Source organism: Ornithodoros turicata, unplaced genomic scaffold, assembly GCF_037126465.1.
Source record: "Ornithodoros turicata isolate Travis unplaced genomic scaffold, ASM3712646v1 Chromosome15, whole genome shotgun sequence".
In the NCBI taxonomy this organism is placed as follows: Eukaryota; Metazoa; Arthropoda; class Arachnida; order Ixodida; family Argasidae; genus Ornithodoros; species Ornithodoros turicata.
Window position 1 is genome coordinate 619,611 of NW_026999318.1, and position 17,278 is coordinate 636,888.

Sequence of the window (17,278 nt, forward strand, 5' to 3'; positions counted from 1 at the left end):
ATAGTGTATTGTGCAGCATGCTACATCGTGCCCCCTTTGTAGTGGTTAACGTAAAACAATTTTATGGTGATTAGGATATAGGGAAAACACACTTTCCAACAAAGTTATTGGCTCCTTTTGATCACAATAATTAAATTACACTTGTAACCAAAAAGAGAGAGAAGTGAAATGTGCGAGCAAAGCAAAGCAGTGCAGTACAAGAACTGGCTTCCCCGCAAACCATGGTGACACACAATAGAGTTTTTCCTATGCAGATGGCAAAGACAGGATGCCCTACCTGATGACATGAAATAGGGGATTCTAAACCTGCCAGACAAGACACGACTTCTAAGGACTTGGAGGTTGCTGCCATCAAACGGAAGGGCTCCACACACTAGGACATAGAGTACCACTCCGAGACTCTGAAAAGAAATGGCCACTGATTAGACAAATTTTCGCAGCAGAAATTATAGTCGTCGAACTGCTTGTGAAATGACATATGTGAGACCATCCTTGTTTTCGGCTTGGAAACAGAGTGTTCCTGTAGCAGTGAAGTACGTAGATAGGGATTCTGGGTCTGATGTTTGTGTCAAGGTATACTGAACTTTCGTAGCTTGTGTCTTATCATGTCTTGTGTCAGTGACGTAGCCAGAGGGGGGCTCAACCTCCCCCCCAAATTGTACCTGTGGTAGTGCATTTGGGAGAGAGAAACGAGGGTGAAATCCTCTCCCATGTGAAGCCCCATAGAACCCCTCTCAACATGTTCTGGCTACGCCACTGTCATGTGTCATGTCTCGTCCGTAGCTTGTCAAGCTTGTTCTTGCAGTGTCAAAGGGTTCCCTGTGCATTTAAGAGAATAACAGAATAGACTGTCTTCCCACGCGTGTATGCCAGTTATTGTAGTGATCGTTATTATAGTGATTCAAATGCCCTTCACATCCTTCTTGAGAGTAAGGGTATATTAAGAAACACACTTTGATGTGCTTATCAACAGCAAGCTTCACGCACAAAAATTGTGTGCTTCAGCATTAAAGACCCGATAAAGACCCATCACTTTAAGAGAGCAGCAGGGTCCTAACTTGATCCCTTGCAGTGGCACATACAACAGGATTTTGGGCATTCAAGGCATTTCTGTGTGCCTAAGGTGTAGATGCTGCCTCAAATTACTGACAATCACCACAAAGTGACAGACAAGCAATGGAAACACACAGTCGCGGGGGATTACCAATGTTCTTAACATATCCAGCCACAGATTTTAGGAAGATTCACAAATAACTTGAGTGACAGAGTATTTATTGCAAAAGATATAATGCAAATAAATGAGACCCAGAGGTACAAAAAATTATAAACTTGCATGCGTCCAATAACACAACAAAGTGTTCTATTTTTGGGAAGAGCGGACGTGTTTCCAGATAGCACAGGATGAGAGGCTTCCTTTCGTTTGTAAACATACAGCACCTGATGTTGCAACATGCTCACTACATGAATGATGATGTTGCTTCATAATATTTCTTTGTACTCACTCTATGCACATCTAGCGCCTGCAAACAACAGGAGGGCAGAGGTGGGCATTCTCACGAGGGCAAATGAGGGTGACCTCACCCTCACATCAACCTCACCTCATGCACATTGAGGTGAGGTGAGGTGAGGAAAAATTTCTAAAAGGGAAATTGAGGTGAGGTGAGGTGAGGAAAAATTCTCAAAAGAGAGATTGAGGTGACGTGAGGAAAATGTTTCGAGAGGGAGGTTGAGGTGAGGTGAGGAAATTTTTCGAGAAGGAGGTTGAGGTGAGGTGAGGAAAATTTTTTGACAAGGATTTTGAGGTGAGGTGAGTGAGAAAAAATTTCCGAAATTGAGATTGAGGTGAGGTGAGGTGGAAAAATTTTTGAGAGGGAGGTTGAGGAAATGTGGAGCGGCTATTTTCAATTGCGCGATCTCTTAAAAGGGCACCGAGAGCCAGCTTTTTGTATTACCAATGTAGCAGAAATGTTACTGTGAGCATAGGCTCTCTACACTAAAATGTGTTCGCTGTAAGCACGTTAGTTCCAGACTTTCAGTTGAGTCAGATACATGATAGACGTGTCAGATCAGATACACGTACAAGTGAATATAGCTTATGTGTGTTTTATATGTATTTAGCTCAGATTTCAACACAATCAAACTAGTCAGTTGAGTCACATACATGATGTGAGACACATGAACAACTCAGTATAGTTCCGTGTGCTTTGAGTGTATAGATTTCAACAAAGCCAAACTAGTCAGTCTGTAAGCAGATGTCTTTCAAGTATTATTTGGAATGATAGTACATGACAACCAATGGCCTTATCAGAGACTGATGTAACAAATGGAGGCAACAACACGCGCTTTAAGTGCAATAAGCGCAAATAATGGCATATATTTCGTATTGCCACAAGTTGAAATATTGAGCTTTTAGTACGGCAATCAAGTTAGGTGAAAATGCACAAGAGGTCTGTGTCTACATAAAGTAATTTAATTAGTAATTTAATTGTGAAGTGAAAACATTTTACAGAAACTGGTTAAGGTGAGCTCGACGAGGCACAAATCATAACAAATATGAATATATTTTAGAAAGAAGGTTGAGGTGAGGTGAGGAAAATTTTTCAGAAAAAAATGAGGTGAGGTGAGGAAAAAGTGTTCTGGGAAATGTTGAGGTGAGGTGAGAAAAAATTTTCAGAAACAACATGGGGTGAGGTGAGGAAAATAATTTTAAAAGGAGGTTGAGGTGAGGTGAGGAACAAAGTCCCCCAAAAAATGAGGTGAGGTGAGGAAAAACATCTGTGACGAAAATTGAGGTGAGGGCATTTGCCCACCTCTGCAGGAGGGAGGACACAAATGAGCAAAGCCCAACCTTAGGGCATTTCTTATCATGTAGTTAAAACTTCCAAAGGACAGAAGTTACCCAGGCCCATGGGACTGTTTCAAAGCACAAAATTTCTGCCACACAGTAAATGCTTAATGTGCCACTCTGGACTGAATCTTGTGCCATCAGAATCCTACCAAACTTATGTCACTGCAATGTAATAGTCTCACATTGTATTTTCACAATATAACGTTCCTCATCTTGGCGAGAAAGTAATTTTGAGAATGACGTAAAGATGCAGATAACCTGCCGCATGCTTAGCAACACTGTTCCTCCAAGGTCTCCCGGCCAGAAGTGCTGGCCACCATTCAAAAAAACATATTGAACCGACTTATCGCAACAGATTGTCTCCAACTGGGTCACATCAATCAATGCACTGGTCAGAATGTGTACGAGAAGGAGCGATAACTCAATACAATGCACTTCTGCCGCATTCATGTAACTGCAGCTAGAGGCATGGACTGGTGAGGTACTTGCACCCTTGCTAGAAGACAAGAACTTGCGTGAATGATGGCAGAAACCAAATACTGTATTTGTTTGCATATAAGACGCACATTTTTTACCCAAAAACATCGCATCATTGAGGGGGTGCCTTCAATACACGGGGGAAAATTGGAACCCTACACGTAACTCCCATTTTATTCGGAGATATCCGGGGCTATCGCTCCAGAATCGAACATCGCGTTTCTCCCAGATCAAATCGTCCTCTGTTCTATCACGTGCTTTTATCAAGCATAGACACAATACTCCACAATGTCCGTCGCATTCGTTGTTCATCACTCTGGTGCCAGGCGCTCCTTCTCGTTGACTGCACGATCTGGGCGCGATACGATCCGGCTGTGCTACTGAAGTCTGAGCGCTCCAGTTTGGGTGCGTTCAATACGTGAGTAAATACGGTATATGATGCCTTGCCAGTCCTTTCAAAGGTGGAAATGTGGAATGTTCACTAACGGCATTTATATTTTGAGTACACAGTTTTTCAGCGACGTCAATATTTAGTACAAAGTAAAATAAATACAGGGTTCGCCAAGATAAACTTCAGGGTTTGTAACTGAGATAAAACAAATAGAAACAGTGTCGGGAAGCTTAAGTAGATTTAGAGGACGTATTATGCCCCAGAATTTTATGTATGTCAGTACTGCCACTTGGTCCATTTCTCTGCGGATAAATTGTGAAAATTAAAAAAAATGCCGCTGCCTAACATTTCCAATCGGCTGTACCTGTGTTTCAGCTCCTTCCGCCAGACGGAGAAATGGTCGAACGCGGCATTGTAGACGACTTTGCACAGTAGTCGTCTGCATTCAGTTCCGTTTGTTCACTTGGTCTGATATCGTCTGCGAAACCGCGTTCGACCGTTTTGCCATCTCACAGAAGGAGCTGAAACACAGGTATAGCTGATTGCAAATGTTAGGCAGTGGCGTTTTTTTAATTTTCACAATTTGTCTGTAGAGAAACAGACCAAGTGGCAGTACCGACATAAATTTTGGGGGCATAATACGTCCTCTAACACCTACTTTAGCTTCCCTACACTTTTTCTATTTGTTTTATCTCCGTTACAAACCCTGAAGTTGATCTTGGCGAACCTTGTACAGTTTTTTGGTTCATGTTTCACTTTGAGCTGTGTTTCATGGGGTCCTTGGATCCTAGGAAATACTTTTTTAAAGGCTCTTTGCACATAAAAACAAACTTTATTAGCTATGGAGGTAACTGCTGTGCTCTGAGAGGCTAATAAAAGCCTGATCGTGGGCACACAGAAAGCGTGACACAACACAAGCTCGACCGACTGGATTTAGCTGTGTCGTGCTTTCTATGTGTCCACGCTCAGGCTCTTATTAGCAGGGAGTTTCTCAACCAGCCTGTATATATGCCATTTTACCTTGGGCTAACTCTGATTGTTGGCAAAAACTGCTTCAATGTCGCTAGAGTTTTCTTCACTTTACTTGTTTTTCCTCTCTCTCTCTCTCATTGCTGACAGCAATCTACAGAGGTTTTTCATTGCCATATTTTCTATGGCAACTGAAGTAAACTTTAAACTTGGTCGATCTCCCTTTAAAGCAACAGCAAGGGACTGTGGCGACAGCCTGGACCCAAAACAAAGACAAATAATGCTGTCATGTGCTTTCTTATGATGATCACGGTTACCGTGCAAGTATTTCAAAATTCCAATTATTAATAATGAAATTTTTCTGGGCAGTACTTTTGCTGGGTTGATGTCACTGTAGCTCCTGGTTTTTGTTCTGCAAAACAATCGAGCCACCAAAGCCGGACACAACTTGCTGATTATGTTGAAAAACATTAAAAAACAGTCCTCAATCAATCTCAACACCCTTGTGATGTCTGCCAAGCTTCAGTAGCTCATGCCTATACTTGAAAATCCTAAAATTGAATATCAAATTGAAACTTGAATTGTATAACCGAAAAAAAAAAAAAAGAACTGCAACCCTGTCCATTATTTTCTTTGTTTATTTATTTGATTAAATATATAATTCCTATAGACTGCGACTGTAAACCAAATCTCAGACTCTAAACCAATATAATGGTGCCTGATGTGTCCTTTCTCAAGTACTGCTCAAAACACTACCAGAGAGCTAGGGTGTATTCAACAGTGACAAAAGTATATGTAGCACGAGAAGAAATGAGACAGAAGTTGCACACATACCCATACATCTATCTCTGGGCCTATGTATCTTTTTCCTTCAAAGACTTCAGGGGCTGCATAGGGAGGGCTTCCACACCATGTGGTTAAGTGGTTGTTGGCAGAAAAGAAGTTGCTGAATCCAAAGTCTGCATAAAGGCATTCAAATCAATGGAAGAAGCAAGTGAACAGGTTGGTGCATAATTCCTCAACAATGACAAAAAGTAGGGAACAGGCTTGTACGTGTACTTTTGTAATTTTTGGCACTTTTGGAGGAAAGGTCTGTGGAGTATCGGATAAAGAAATGCTTCATAAAATACCCTGAACACATCATCTATTGACTCCAATAACCTTAAGTTTTGTTCGCACAGGGCGGTCATTACAAGTGCTGTGGTGTCCTGGCAAGCACCCTTAAACCATGACCCATATGCAGCTCTCACACAAGTTATTCATTGCAGAATGTTTCCAAGAGGAGTTACAATTTTAATCTGATGTGGGACATACCTGCAAGTTTTACGTTCATGTTGGTGTCCAGCAACAAATTTTCTGCCTGAAATGTGGAAAAGTATATACCTGTTTACATGTACACAAAATATTAGTCCACATTATAAACTTCATATGGACTACAATGTAGTAACTAAAAGCAAATATCTGTCCAGCTTCCTTGTCCAAACAAAATTTTGTCCCGCACAGCGTATAAATGTATTATGGAGTCACAACAATAAGTGAGAAAACTAGCGTATTACGCACAAATTAGCGCACTATGCGAGGCTATATAGAGTCGAACCTCGGTATAACGAAATTCGCGCACTATGCGAGGCTATATGGAGTCGAACCTCGGTATAACGAAATTCGCGGGGATTTCTTTCGTTGTATCGAATATTTTGTTGTATCGAAATTGATGAAATTTGAATAGATTTATTCCGCGAATTAAAGGCACAAGCAACATAAACGTGCATATGCAGTAACATCGCGATTATATACGATCACGGAATTTTTTTTAAGTCTGCGCCGGAACGCAGTATAAATAACGTGTTACATTTCAGGGTACATAGTATGAACACTTTTCCGTGCCGCTATGAACGCGTATCGCGTGCGCATCACTCGTACCTGCGACGGAAACTACACTCCGTGAATCGGCCGCCTCCCACTCCTTCATCTACCTCTCCGGGTACACCATCGCCGGCTAGCAGACAACCAGCGGCGCGCGCAACGCAAGCCCAATCACTGCAGGCGACTATCTTTTGCCTTGCCTACATCAGGTGGTTGAGGAGAGAGACAGAACAGAAGCATCGCACAAAGTACCACGCGCGTGAAAAACTCTCGTTCTAGCGGGTGTTAAAATCATGACTTAAAATGCCATGGCAGTCTTACGGGGAATGTCAATTATTCCGTTTCGTTCGCTGTAACGAGGTTGGACTCATTACATTCACATGCAAGCATCTGTTTATCTCAATCAGGTTCGTGAGGTCGTGGGCAGACATCAGATAACTCGCTGGACAACAGATGAAAATGATATGGTATGTGGATGAAGGATAATAGGTAGGAAAATAACTAGTAAAATAAATAACTAGGAAAAAACAAAGCCATAATATGAAATGGAGCCAGAGCCAAAAACTGTTCAAGGACAATTTTCTACTGCAAGTCAGCACTGACTATCAATTTACTCAAAAAAAAAAATAGTAACACAAACTGTGGCTAACGATTGCTTTTTCTTCCAGCCTCCTAGAGCCTCTGTGGTCCTCAAAAGCAGCAAAAGTAAAAAAAAAAAGAAAAAAACACTGTGAAAGTTCTATATTTCCTGGCTCTCTGATTTTTTCATACGCAAACAATACAAAAAGTAAAATGGAATGTGGCAGTTTTCACTAAGAGGGAACTGAGTGGATAAATAAAAGAAAATACTATTATGGGACACGATACAAGGCAATAGTTTTGAGGCCCCTTTAAGTTTGTTCCTCAACGCATCTTTCATTACAGGCGAGAAATTTGAGGGTGTACTTGCCTTCAGGTCCCTGTGAACTACTTTGTGGTTGTGACAGTATTCTATGGCTGACAACACCTGCCAGAACTTGCGCCTTGCCATGGGCTCTGGCATGCGGCCGTGCGTTGAGATGAAATCTGAATGTAAAAGGACATGACTTATGAGAAGCTCTTGATTTTGTACGGCTACATTTTTTTCGTTCTCCTACTACTCTTGTAAAGTACTTATATAAGGTTATAAGACACGGGACATGACAGAAAACTAACGAAAAAATTAACCAGATAAAACCATGGGTAACAAACTATAGAGTCGAGCTTGTTCATAACGAACTTCGTTTAGAGCAACAATCCTAATATTACGAATGGAATCTCTGGTTCCCGTGAGTACGTGGAATGAAATGTGTATCAACAAAAGTTCTGGCAAATTCCTTGGTCGAACAGAAGCACGCATCCAAGTCGGATACAGAGCAGCAAGATCCGATACGGAGAGACAAGATCCAGATCTATCACCGAAACACAATCGGACTTCAGCCAAGAGCCAGACGGAAGTTGTCGTAACATCCGGCAAACCAGGGAGTCTGCCCAACACTTGCTGCTGCTCGGTCTTGAAGATGCGGAAGTTACGAGAATGGTTCGTTGGTGTTCCGGCCGAGTCCGAGCTTTCTCGGCGGGGCAAGAAGGAGCACTCTGTCGCGGAGCGAGTTGATCGGAAACGGGCAGTGGAACACGCGAATCCGATCAGGACCGACCAGTAAAACACGCTTTCTCCGCCGCGGAGCAGAAAATGCCGCTCCAAACTGACCAGTCGAATTCGCGAATAGAGACGGCCTTGCAGGGTGCGGAAATGACGACGGTGCTCCGTAGGGGCTCCGCCCGAATCCGTCGAGGTTTCTAGACGGAACAAGAAAGAGCACACTGTGATGGAGCGAGTTGACCTGAAACGAGCGGCGAAACACACGAATTGGTCCAACTGCCAATTTTTGCAATCAAGTAAGGAAGGAGGCGTCCCTACAACACACACTTTGTTGAACTACAGAGGTTGAGGCGCCACATAACCTGGGGGATCCCTCGATGTCCCGCACGCAATCACAAGCAGGGCCGACGAGAGAAATTACGGGCCCTGGGATATGACAGTCCGGATGAGTCCTGCCCGGGCCCCCATCCTCACGTCTCTAGCAGCCGTCGGGCCTTCGGTCAAGCGGGCCCATGAAGAGGCCCAGGCAACGTGGCTCCATCCCCGACTGTCCCCCCCCCCCCCCCTCGCCGGCCCTGACCACAAGTGTAGTCTAAGAATTGGAAACCATTGCGCGCGTTGGTGGCTCAACAGCAGACGAAGTTGTTGACGCCGCCGGTTGGAGGAACCCGATGCACTTATCAAAATGAAGTCGATGACGACGCACTCCAAGAAAGGCTTACTGCCGCTATTCGTTACCAGCACAACGTATACATCGACGCCCTGTCGAATCCAAAGGTCCCCGTGGAACTTTTGTCTCCATTTGTATGCTGGACTCTTAACAGGCAAAGAAAGAAATATAGAGCCGAGACAAGTTCCATTTAGGGACGACATAAACACATAGTCTTCTGACAGGAAAATAGAGAAGGCACAATTTCAGACCGTGATTCATGACTGTAGATGGTTACTGAAGATTTAAAAGTTTTGCTTTCGTTCGTACAAGTTCGGCCAGTCCTTGGAATCAAATGGAATGGATATGAGAAGAAAAATATGGAGATGGTGGTTTCGCAACTGTGGATCCGTCTATACTGACGGAACCACTGAGTTTCTCCAAATTTACCAAGATTATCACTATCACACTAGCTCTCTTCTTACCCGCCAGACGAATTCCCGGAACAAAGAGGTAAACCATTCGGTAGACCTATTTCTCAGAAATAGCTGGTACCTCTTCGACCTTGACTTCATTCTAAACCGTGACACGAGAAGAGCTGTCTACCACTATGTCCACTTCAAAAGCGCAACCTCGTCGCACCTATGCTGACGTGGCAGAGCCTCTGGAAGCAGCACGAATGACTCCCGCCAACCCCTCCGCCACCGGAGACCCTTCCTCCCATTTCGGAATTTACATCCGATGGATGGAATTTCCGGGCCCAAGCTCCCCAAGTGCCTGTCGAACTGATCCACGAAGATGCACATGTTGCTTCGCGTCGCTAACATAGAAACAATCAATCAATCAAGGCGCACGGTACATTGGGCCGCCATAAGAGAAATGTCGCGTCCGGTTACCTCTGCAAGTGTGATAATTTGCGGCATCACGTCGCGAGACAACTATGATAAACACCGATCAATATACCGATCACCCATGACTGAGGAGGCGGTCGATGTTCCAGAAAACTATAGCACTTGGTTAGAAACAGAACATTCAACATCCTTGAGAACGTCCGAACGCTTGGGCTTTTCACAACCGGAGCAATGCCGCGTGAAGCGCATGGCAATACTGGCCTTAATCTCGTAGTTGGTTCATACTATTGGTGTGCGCCTCCACCACACAAGACGCCTGCCTACAGTCCATATTTTTCAGCGAACACATCATGCGAGTCGCAGGGCGGCTAGATCAACTTACGGAAACAGACGGTGTCAAGGATCCTATCCTTAATTCTTCTATGCCATCGCCGTCTCACAGACCCCGTCATAATCGGCACAACAAAGCCTGACATAGGTCTATATCAGGCTTTGTTGCGTCGTTCAAACAACTCCGTTCGAAGTGCGTCAAAGAGCGAGCACGATGACAAGTCCATCACACGTCTGCATCACTCCGTAGGTGAATTATGAACGCTCGACACTTAATCGGACGTATTGTGCTGAAATATTTATAACTGTGGAGTCACGGATGTTTGTATACATGTTCGAGATCTGGTTGCAGTGGGGTAGAATATCGGCCCTGGCGATGAAACTCCCCATTCATCATCTCACAATAAAGTTGTTGTTATTTGCCGTTAACCTTTTGGCACTGCTAAAAAGAAGATCATGCTAAAACTGGTACTCACCGAAAATTTCTCCTTGGCTAGCGTATTCCGAAACTAAGTAAAGCATGTTTTCCGTCTCCATTACCTGCAAGGAATACATGGACAGATGTTTTAGAAAAGTGCGAGACACACATGGAAAACAACTAACGCGGGCTTCGTGTCATCAGCTCAAAGGCTACTGAATACATATCTCCAGCTACGAAACGAAACGAAACTGCCACAGAAAACGACTCTTACGATGCTTTTGTACCCTACATGTTGTATCACGCGCTTTGGGATTTTAACAGCCGAGGGCACTATATAATGCTTCACCGGTAGGTCGAGTTCAAGCTATAGTATACTCCTTCAAGATATATAGTAGTACAAATGACTGTGATGTGCAAAAGCATACACCTGCGACAGTTCCGGTCGCGGTTCTTTGCGTCGTAGCAAACTTCGATATAGTAAACCTTCGTTATAACTAGGGTTGCCGGTCTTCGGTATTTACTGAAAAGCACCGATAAACGTACGCCGCTAAATTTTTTACAAGTTCGGTGGACACAAGCCACTTACAAATAAATCTGCATAATGAGAATAGAGAAGTGCCCCTCTCAGTTCCCTGTCAGGAAGTACCCCAGTTAGAGAACCTAGAGACCATGGGGTATACCAGTGCAAACTATTCGCCTCTTCCACAAACACTGAAAACTAGGACACGGACCGACTGAAAGATTTGCCTTCCACAAGAAAGTTTCGATGCTAATTGCTTGCAGTGAAAAGAGCGGCGTACGATGTCACCTGCATCGCTAACATGTCCCTCACAAACTTATCAATCCCTGATTTTAACAGTTTGCATTGTAATTAAAAAGAAAACACGAGGGCATCAAGTGTTGTTTCACTGTATGCATGGGAAGCTCCCGTCACGTTCCTCGCCGGTTTCCACCGGTTGTCTTCACGTTTCAAAATATTTCCACCGGAAAACACCGATTCCTGGTGAGCGAAATAGCCACCAATTTCTCCCACCGAATCCCTGAGAAATTAAGCACTGAAAGCAATAGTTATAACTAAACCCATTTTTTTTTCGAATTGTGGCTTTATTCGAAGTCTCACGCTGTCCCGACCGAGAAGCGTGCGTCCCGAACTCGATTATCCGATGTCTCCTGCCAGCTCAGAGCGAACGGTAAGCTGACGAAAACCTGCACGGCAAACCCAGCTTACGTGTTTTTCTTTCTTTCGGTGTTCACCTTCATTTTAAAAAAAGTTGTTAAGATGCTCACCAATTGTTCTGATCGCTCCAATACTTGTTTAAGGTTGCTGTCGTGCTTTCTAGCGCTCACGAGGCTACTGGCACTACCTCTGTGAACCTCTGCTTTCACCGAATTTTTTCCGGTACTGGTGACTTCGCTATAACGATGGGCTGCTGGAGTGCTTTATTTGTTGTGTGTAAGAGCCTGAGTGATTCTGCCAATGAAAAAAAAAAAAAAGTTGATGACAGCAATGTACATCACGCTTACAGTAGCCCGTGGCTCTTCCACACATCGCCGACGGTCCATGTAGTGTCATAGAAAAGCTGCGACGAGGCACTAGCTGAACGGTCGACCACCGCTTCAATTCTGTGCCGGATTTTCAATAGCTCTCGTCACCTATCAATAATACGCGTCGAAAGCAGCCCGTTCCATAGCGGAGTAATGAGCCAGCGGCTGAGACCATCGAGCGGAACCACCACGCAGGAGGACGTCAGAGAGAACGTGGACCAATCGCTGGCCGTCCAAGGTCAATCGATAAAGGGAAATCGATCGACTCCAGGAGAAGGTTATCGATTGCAGAGACACCGGAGGCACATCCCTCCGTACCACGAGACTACGAGAGTGCCACGACACCGGCAAGACGACAAGTGACTCTTTTCCTTCGCACGCCGCTTCCTGAGTAAAAAAGGGCACCGACTGACGAGTGCGCGCAGTCACTGAAGAGCGATTCGAGGACTACGGGAAAAGAGAATCTTGAAACAAGCTCGGTAATTAGTCACGTATGCAAAGTAGCCAATCACGGCTGACTTGCTCTCTACTGAACCGTTCTTGAAATTCCCTTAAAAGTTTACCTGGCTTCGAGTTAATAGCGCTGTCCTGCTGTTGAGCTCCACCTTACATATGTATTTGCAGTCATCCAGGTACTCCATGTGTCGAGAGAGGTGCGAGCACGGAGGTGTGGTGTCCCGTCAGGAATATTATTATAGCACACCGTGCATAGAAATTGGTTCAAGAGACTGTAGCTTGATACGATACCCTATATACAGGTAATAGTTCAACATGATGGTATAGGGAATGAGATGTGACCAGCCCATACATGCCGCACACTGGCCAACGCGACCTCGATTCGGCCCTGCACCTCTGATTTTTACAGAAGAGAACGAATATCGCCGATTCGGAACCCTGATTACTTTCCGTCTACCAGTGATCTATCCCAGTAGAAGTTGAGCAAGGGGATACGGTACGCGGTAGTGTTGCATCCCTCGGGTCTGCGGTGTTTTTATCCGCGTTGATGCCTGTATGAACGTACGTGTCATGATTATGGTTGCTGTGAAGATAGTCCACAGCGAGGCGTTGAACGACCGCGTCAGGAAGTTCGCTTTTCTTCCGAACGCCAGCTATGCGTAGTTCGTTGCGTGTTACAGGAAAGGTTCGAGGAGTTTCCTTGCACATCATTTCGGTGCAGGAGTGTTACCACATCTGTGAAGGTGCGGACAGTGGCCGCAAAACGAAAGTGTGTAAGACTCTGTAGTCTGACGCTGAGGCCTACAGCAGTGACGGTATTGTGGAGGCTAACGAGTCCAGGATCACATAGCTTGCGGAAAGGGCTGTCAACAAACATTCAGGAGCACATGCGAGTACCACGGACAATGAAATCAATCGTACCCTCGTCAAAGTTGTCTGACAGCTACGCTAAAAGAGCTGTAAAGTATATTCGAACACATAGATTCTATCTATAGAATATATAGTAGAAGTATAGAATATTGAATCTCTGGATTCACGTGGCTTTAGGTAGGAATTGAATTTCACTATAAAACGTTTACGCAAACACTGAATAATACAGAAAAACAACATTTCCCACAAAAGAAAAATTACCCGTACCCCAGATACACAGTTCTTTTTCTTCTTCTTTCTTTTATTTAATGCAACTCCCATAGAGAAACTGGACACGTGAGTAGTGTTATGCTCCAAGACCAAATGCGTCTAGGGCCAGAAATTACAGGCAGGCCTTCCAAATTCCCTGCCCTGAGAAAGCACCAAGTGAGCTGTGCCGCCCCCGGAAAGTCTAATGCTCCGCTTCACACTTTTGAGACAACTGTAATTCGTTACATGATACGTCCATTTACCGGCTCAAGAAGGTTTCAGAACTCCACTACCACTAGCGTGAAGAAAGATCGTTCTCCAACAGCGTCGTCTAATTTAAAATTCTCCGCCGCTCGCCCGCAGAAAAGTACAGCTACGTCACTGCGGGAATTGGTCTGTCACATCATCCCACATATCGGGCGTTTGGGCGTAACGAACGGCCCTTACGTCACTGCGACCTGACCTTTCCAAATGAAAGATGACTGCGCGAAGCCATTGTGCGCGCGTGTGCTATAACGCATTCACGCGCCAACGTCTACGGAGGACGTCCGTCTTGACGTCAGACGCGCGTTACTTTGCGTGAGCCTTCCACCAGGAATAGCCGGCTGTCTATTCGGCTGAGAACTTGGCTTGCGCGACGCTCACCCTTTCCGACGGCTCTGACGTCATTCACCCGGGCAATGTTGATGGATTGTCATCAGTCCCAAGCAAAATCTCAATGCGAGGGCAAGAGCTTATGGAACCGATTGCAGAACCAGTTATTCGTTTCGTTGTCGTTTCTTGACGTGCTCGACACGTTTGGTCACAGTGCGCCTTCTTATGCATTCAGCGGTTTCTTTCCCGTTTTCTTTCCGCAAAAAAATCTTATTTCCTCTTACAGCCTGCATCACACAAGATATTGTAAACAGAATGACACACTTTTCAAGATACGTCCCGTTACGCGATGTCCCCCAAAAGGATTTAGCCCAGAACAGACTGTGTTTTGGCTAGATAGGGCAGAGGTTCCCCACTTTTCTGACCTCCCGGACAACACTTGATCACGGAACGGTTGGCCAGACGGCGTCAATAGACCTCTACCCGAGAAGCGTCATCATGACGTTGGTACACAGACTGAAACCGAAACAAATCGGAAGGGGAAGGCTGGGTTCCACGCATGGGCACTTGTTCGCTGACTCCTAGAGAAAGAAAAGTAGGACCGAAAGTCGCGTCCCTTTCATGGACCATCGATAACCCCTCGAAGACCGTGGATTCGGGCGCGACCTTGTTCGCCCCCTAGCTTCGGGCGTAGTTCAACTCTACTAAACTGGTGGCGCTTTCCAACACTATGACTTAATTTGTTTACAAACAGGGAGAGGTCTATTGCGTTGTGGGTCATCGAGACGTATCGCAAAATATGCAGGGTGCTTCACCTAACGTGATGAAAAATTCTAACTGGCGACGTACTCGACCGAGGATTGTGGGACTTTCGGCAATTACCTTCTGGAAACTTTTGCCACCACTCAGAAAGGCTTTGGGCAATCAATTGGGGAATTTATTTTTCAATTAAACTTTGAAAACTGCCAAGCGAACCCCTTTTTTTACAGAAATATGAAGGCCTCCATGGATAACCACAGACCCAACAAAAACTATGCACAGTATCGCAACAGAAATTGTCGGGAAAAAAATAGTAAAAATTACGCTTTAGCCCAGCCTGCTAGATTGTCGCAAAGAAGGGCGCACTGGAGATGCGGGGAGAGGAGGAAGTGTTCCCGCCCCTTGTTTTACCTTTGTTTCCCCCGCTTTGAGATTGATGCTGGGGACAACCGTCCTATCACGAAGAAAACGAAGCAACCGTCGTATCACAAAGAAGGCAACACAAATGAAGGCGGGGATACTTCCTCTTCTAGACGCACAATTCGAGTGCGCTTCTTTGCGAAAATCGAGCAGGCGGGGCTGAAGCGTAGTTTTTACTAATTTTTTTTTTACTATTTCTGCTGCATATTTCTGTAAAAAAAGTGAGGTTAGCTTGGCAATTTTCAAAGTTCAATTGACAAAAATAAATTTCCCGCAATTAAAAATTGTCCAAAACCTTCCTCAATGGTGGCAAAAGTTTGCAGAAGGTTATTGCCGAAAGTTCCACAATCCTCCGGTGAGCACGTCGCAACTTATAATTTTTCGTACTTTAGGTGAAACACCCTGTATATTTTGTTATTAACGTCCGCTGAAATGCTCTTTGGTCAATTCGATTTAAAACGAAAGAGAAAAGAAACGAGTTATTCTATGCGTTGTAAAGGTTCTTCGTGAAAATGGATGCGGAAGTGAAGTGCGGATGACAGGGGTGTCGAAAGGTGGGGTCAAGGAGGTATAGTCGCCCTCCTGATTTTCATGCAGCGCAGTGTAGGGAGCCGCGGTGGGTCGAGTGTATAAACGAACGAAAAGCGAAGGGAACGACCAATGAACGCGATGCACGTTGGATTGAAGCGACCACTGTAGCATACGTACTTGTAGTACCCCGCCACCAAGTTGCTGACGTCCATATATGGCCGAGATGTAACCCTCTAACTTGGGATCAAGAGCCCTGGTTGAGAACTAAACACAAAGTGGTTCTTACGCTGTCTCCTGCGTAATTTTCTCCGGTTTGGTGAACCTACCTGCACAGAACATTTTTTTTTTTCTTCTCTTTCTCTCGTGACATATTGCTCGGTCATACAAAACTGGCTAACGACACCTACGTAAAAGCATGTGGGAGCTGCGAATAAAGATGACCGACCACTGTTTCAATCCCACGTCACGCCTATGTGTTGCAGGATGCAGTATGGCGAAAATAAAAATGCGGACTCCCTCTGTGCCACAGGAGTTACACACATTGAACACGGCGGACAATACAATGGACCTCTCGCTTTCAACGCGGTTCAACCTAATACAGCCTCCTATGCTAGCGCAAAGTAAGGCTTGCGCGTGGTGGAATTTCGCGAGGGTGTTCCGTGTCTACGCTGTCTTAGCTTCTGCAAGGACGTGCCCAGAATGAAGATTACGACACGCTGCCCTTTCAGTTACCCTCTCGGGAGATCAGCAAGCCAGCCTGTCAGGTCGACGAAAGCTACTCCAGCTGCTGTCATGCTGAACCGTAACGCACGCGCGTACGGTCTGCGCAGGCGCCTAGCCTGGAGCGTTCGGCGCTGGGCTCGCAACGCGCATGCAGCGCAGCCGGTGGCGACTGATTGTTGGTGCGATAACTGTCCAACTATGCCAAGCAACTGCAGTGGTGTGAGTGTGAGGTGGATTATGAGGCAACCTCAGAAACAAATGGCGAATTCCGCTCGCCGTTTTCGTGCAACGAACCAGGAGCGAACAAAACGACAAATGGAACGCAAGGGACGTTGCACTGCAACGGCCAGTGTATTCTTTTCTGCAATTCAACGACACAGTCTGAACGCTCCGCGGCGCTGTCGTGTGCGGAGGCTACGTGCTGGCGTGTTACGTTGAGCAGCCTAACTACGGTTGTACCCTAAATCGAGGATCACACGATAGACAACACCTCCTGGACTAAAGACGACCTGGACTCTTTCAGTTGCTATGTGGACCGATACAGGCGCGGTGTCACTCCCTTCAGTCTTTTTTGTGACAATTATGAACAGCATAAGTGTCACAAAAAAGGCGTACGCCTCCCGTTTTCAACAAATCGGGGCAGATAACGATATCGTTCGTGATGAACTGATGATGGTTGGCTAGGAGCGTGCTATGCGGTGAAGTTCATTT

The 17,278-nt window shown here is 45.3% G+C and overlaps 1 protein-coding gene across 1 annotated transcript in view; it reads right to left on the reverse strand.

The window, feature by feature from the left end:
• Positions 1-17,278, reverse strand: part of LOC135372421 (serine/threonine-protein kinase SIK2-like) — a 103,062-nt gene that overhangs the window by 12,679 nt on the left and 73,105 nt on the right. The window contains exons 3-7 of the mRNA XM_064606036.1: positions 10,476-10,539; positions 7,494-7,613; positions 6,000-6,041; positions 5,520-5,644; positions 278-401 (exon numbers count right to left, since the gene is read on the reverse strand). Coding sequence (XP_064462106.1) covers positions 278-401; positions 5,520-5,644; positions 6,000-6,041; positions 7,494-7,613; positions 10,476-10,539 — 475 coding nt within the window. The remainder of the gene's footprint in view (positions 1-277; positions 402-5,519; positions 5,645-5,999; positions 6,042-7,493; positions 7,614-10,475; positions 10,540-17,278) is intronic.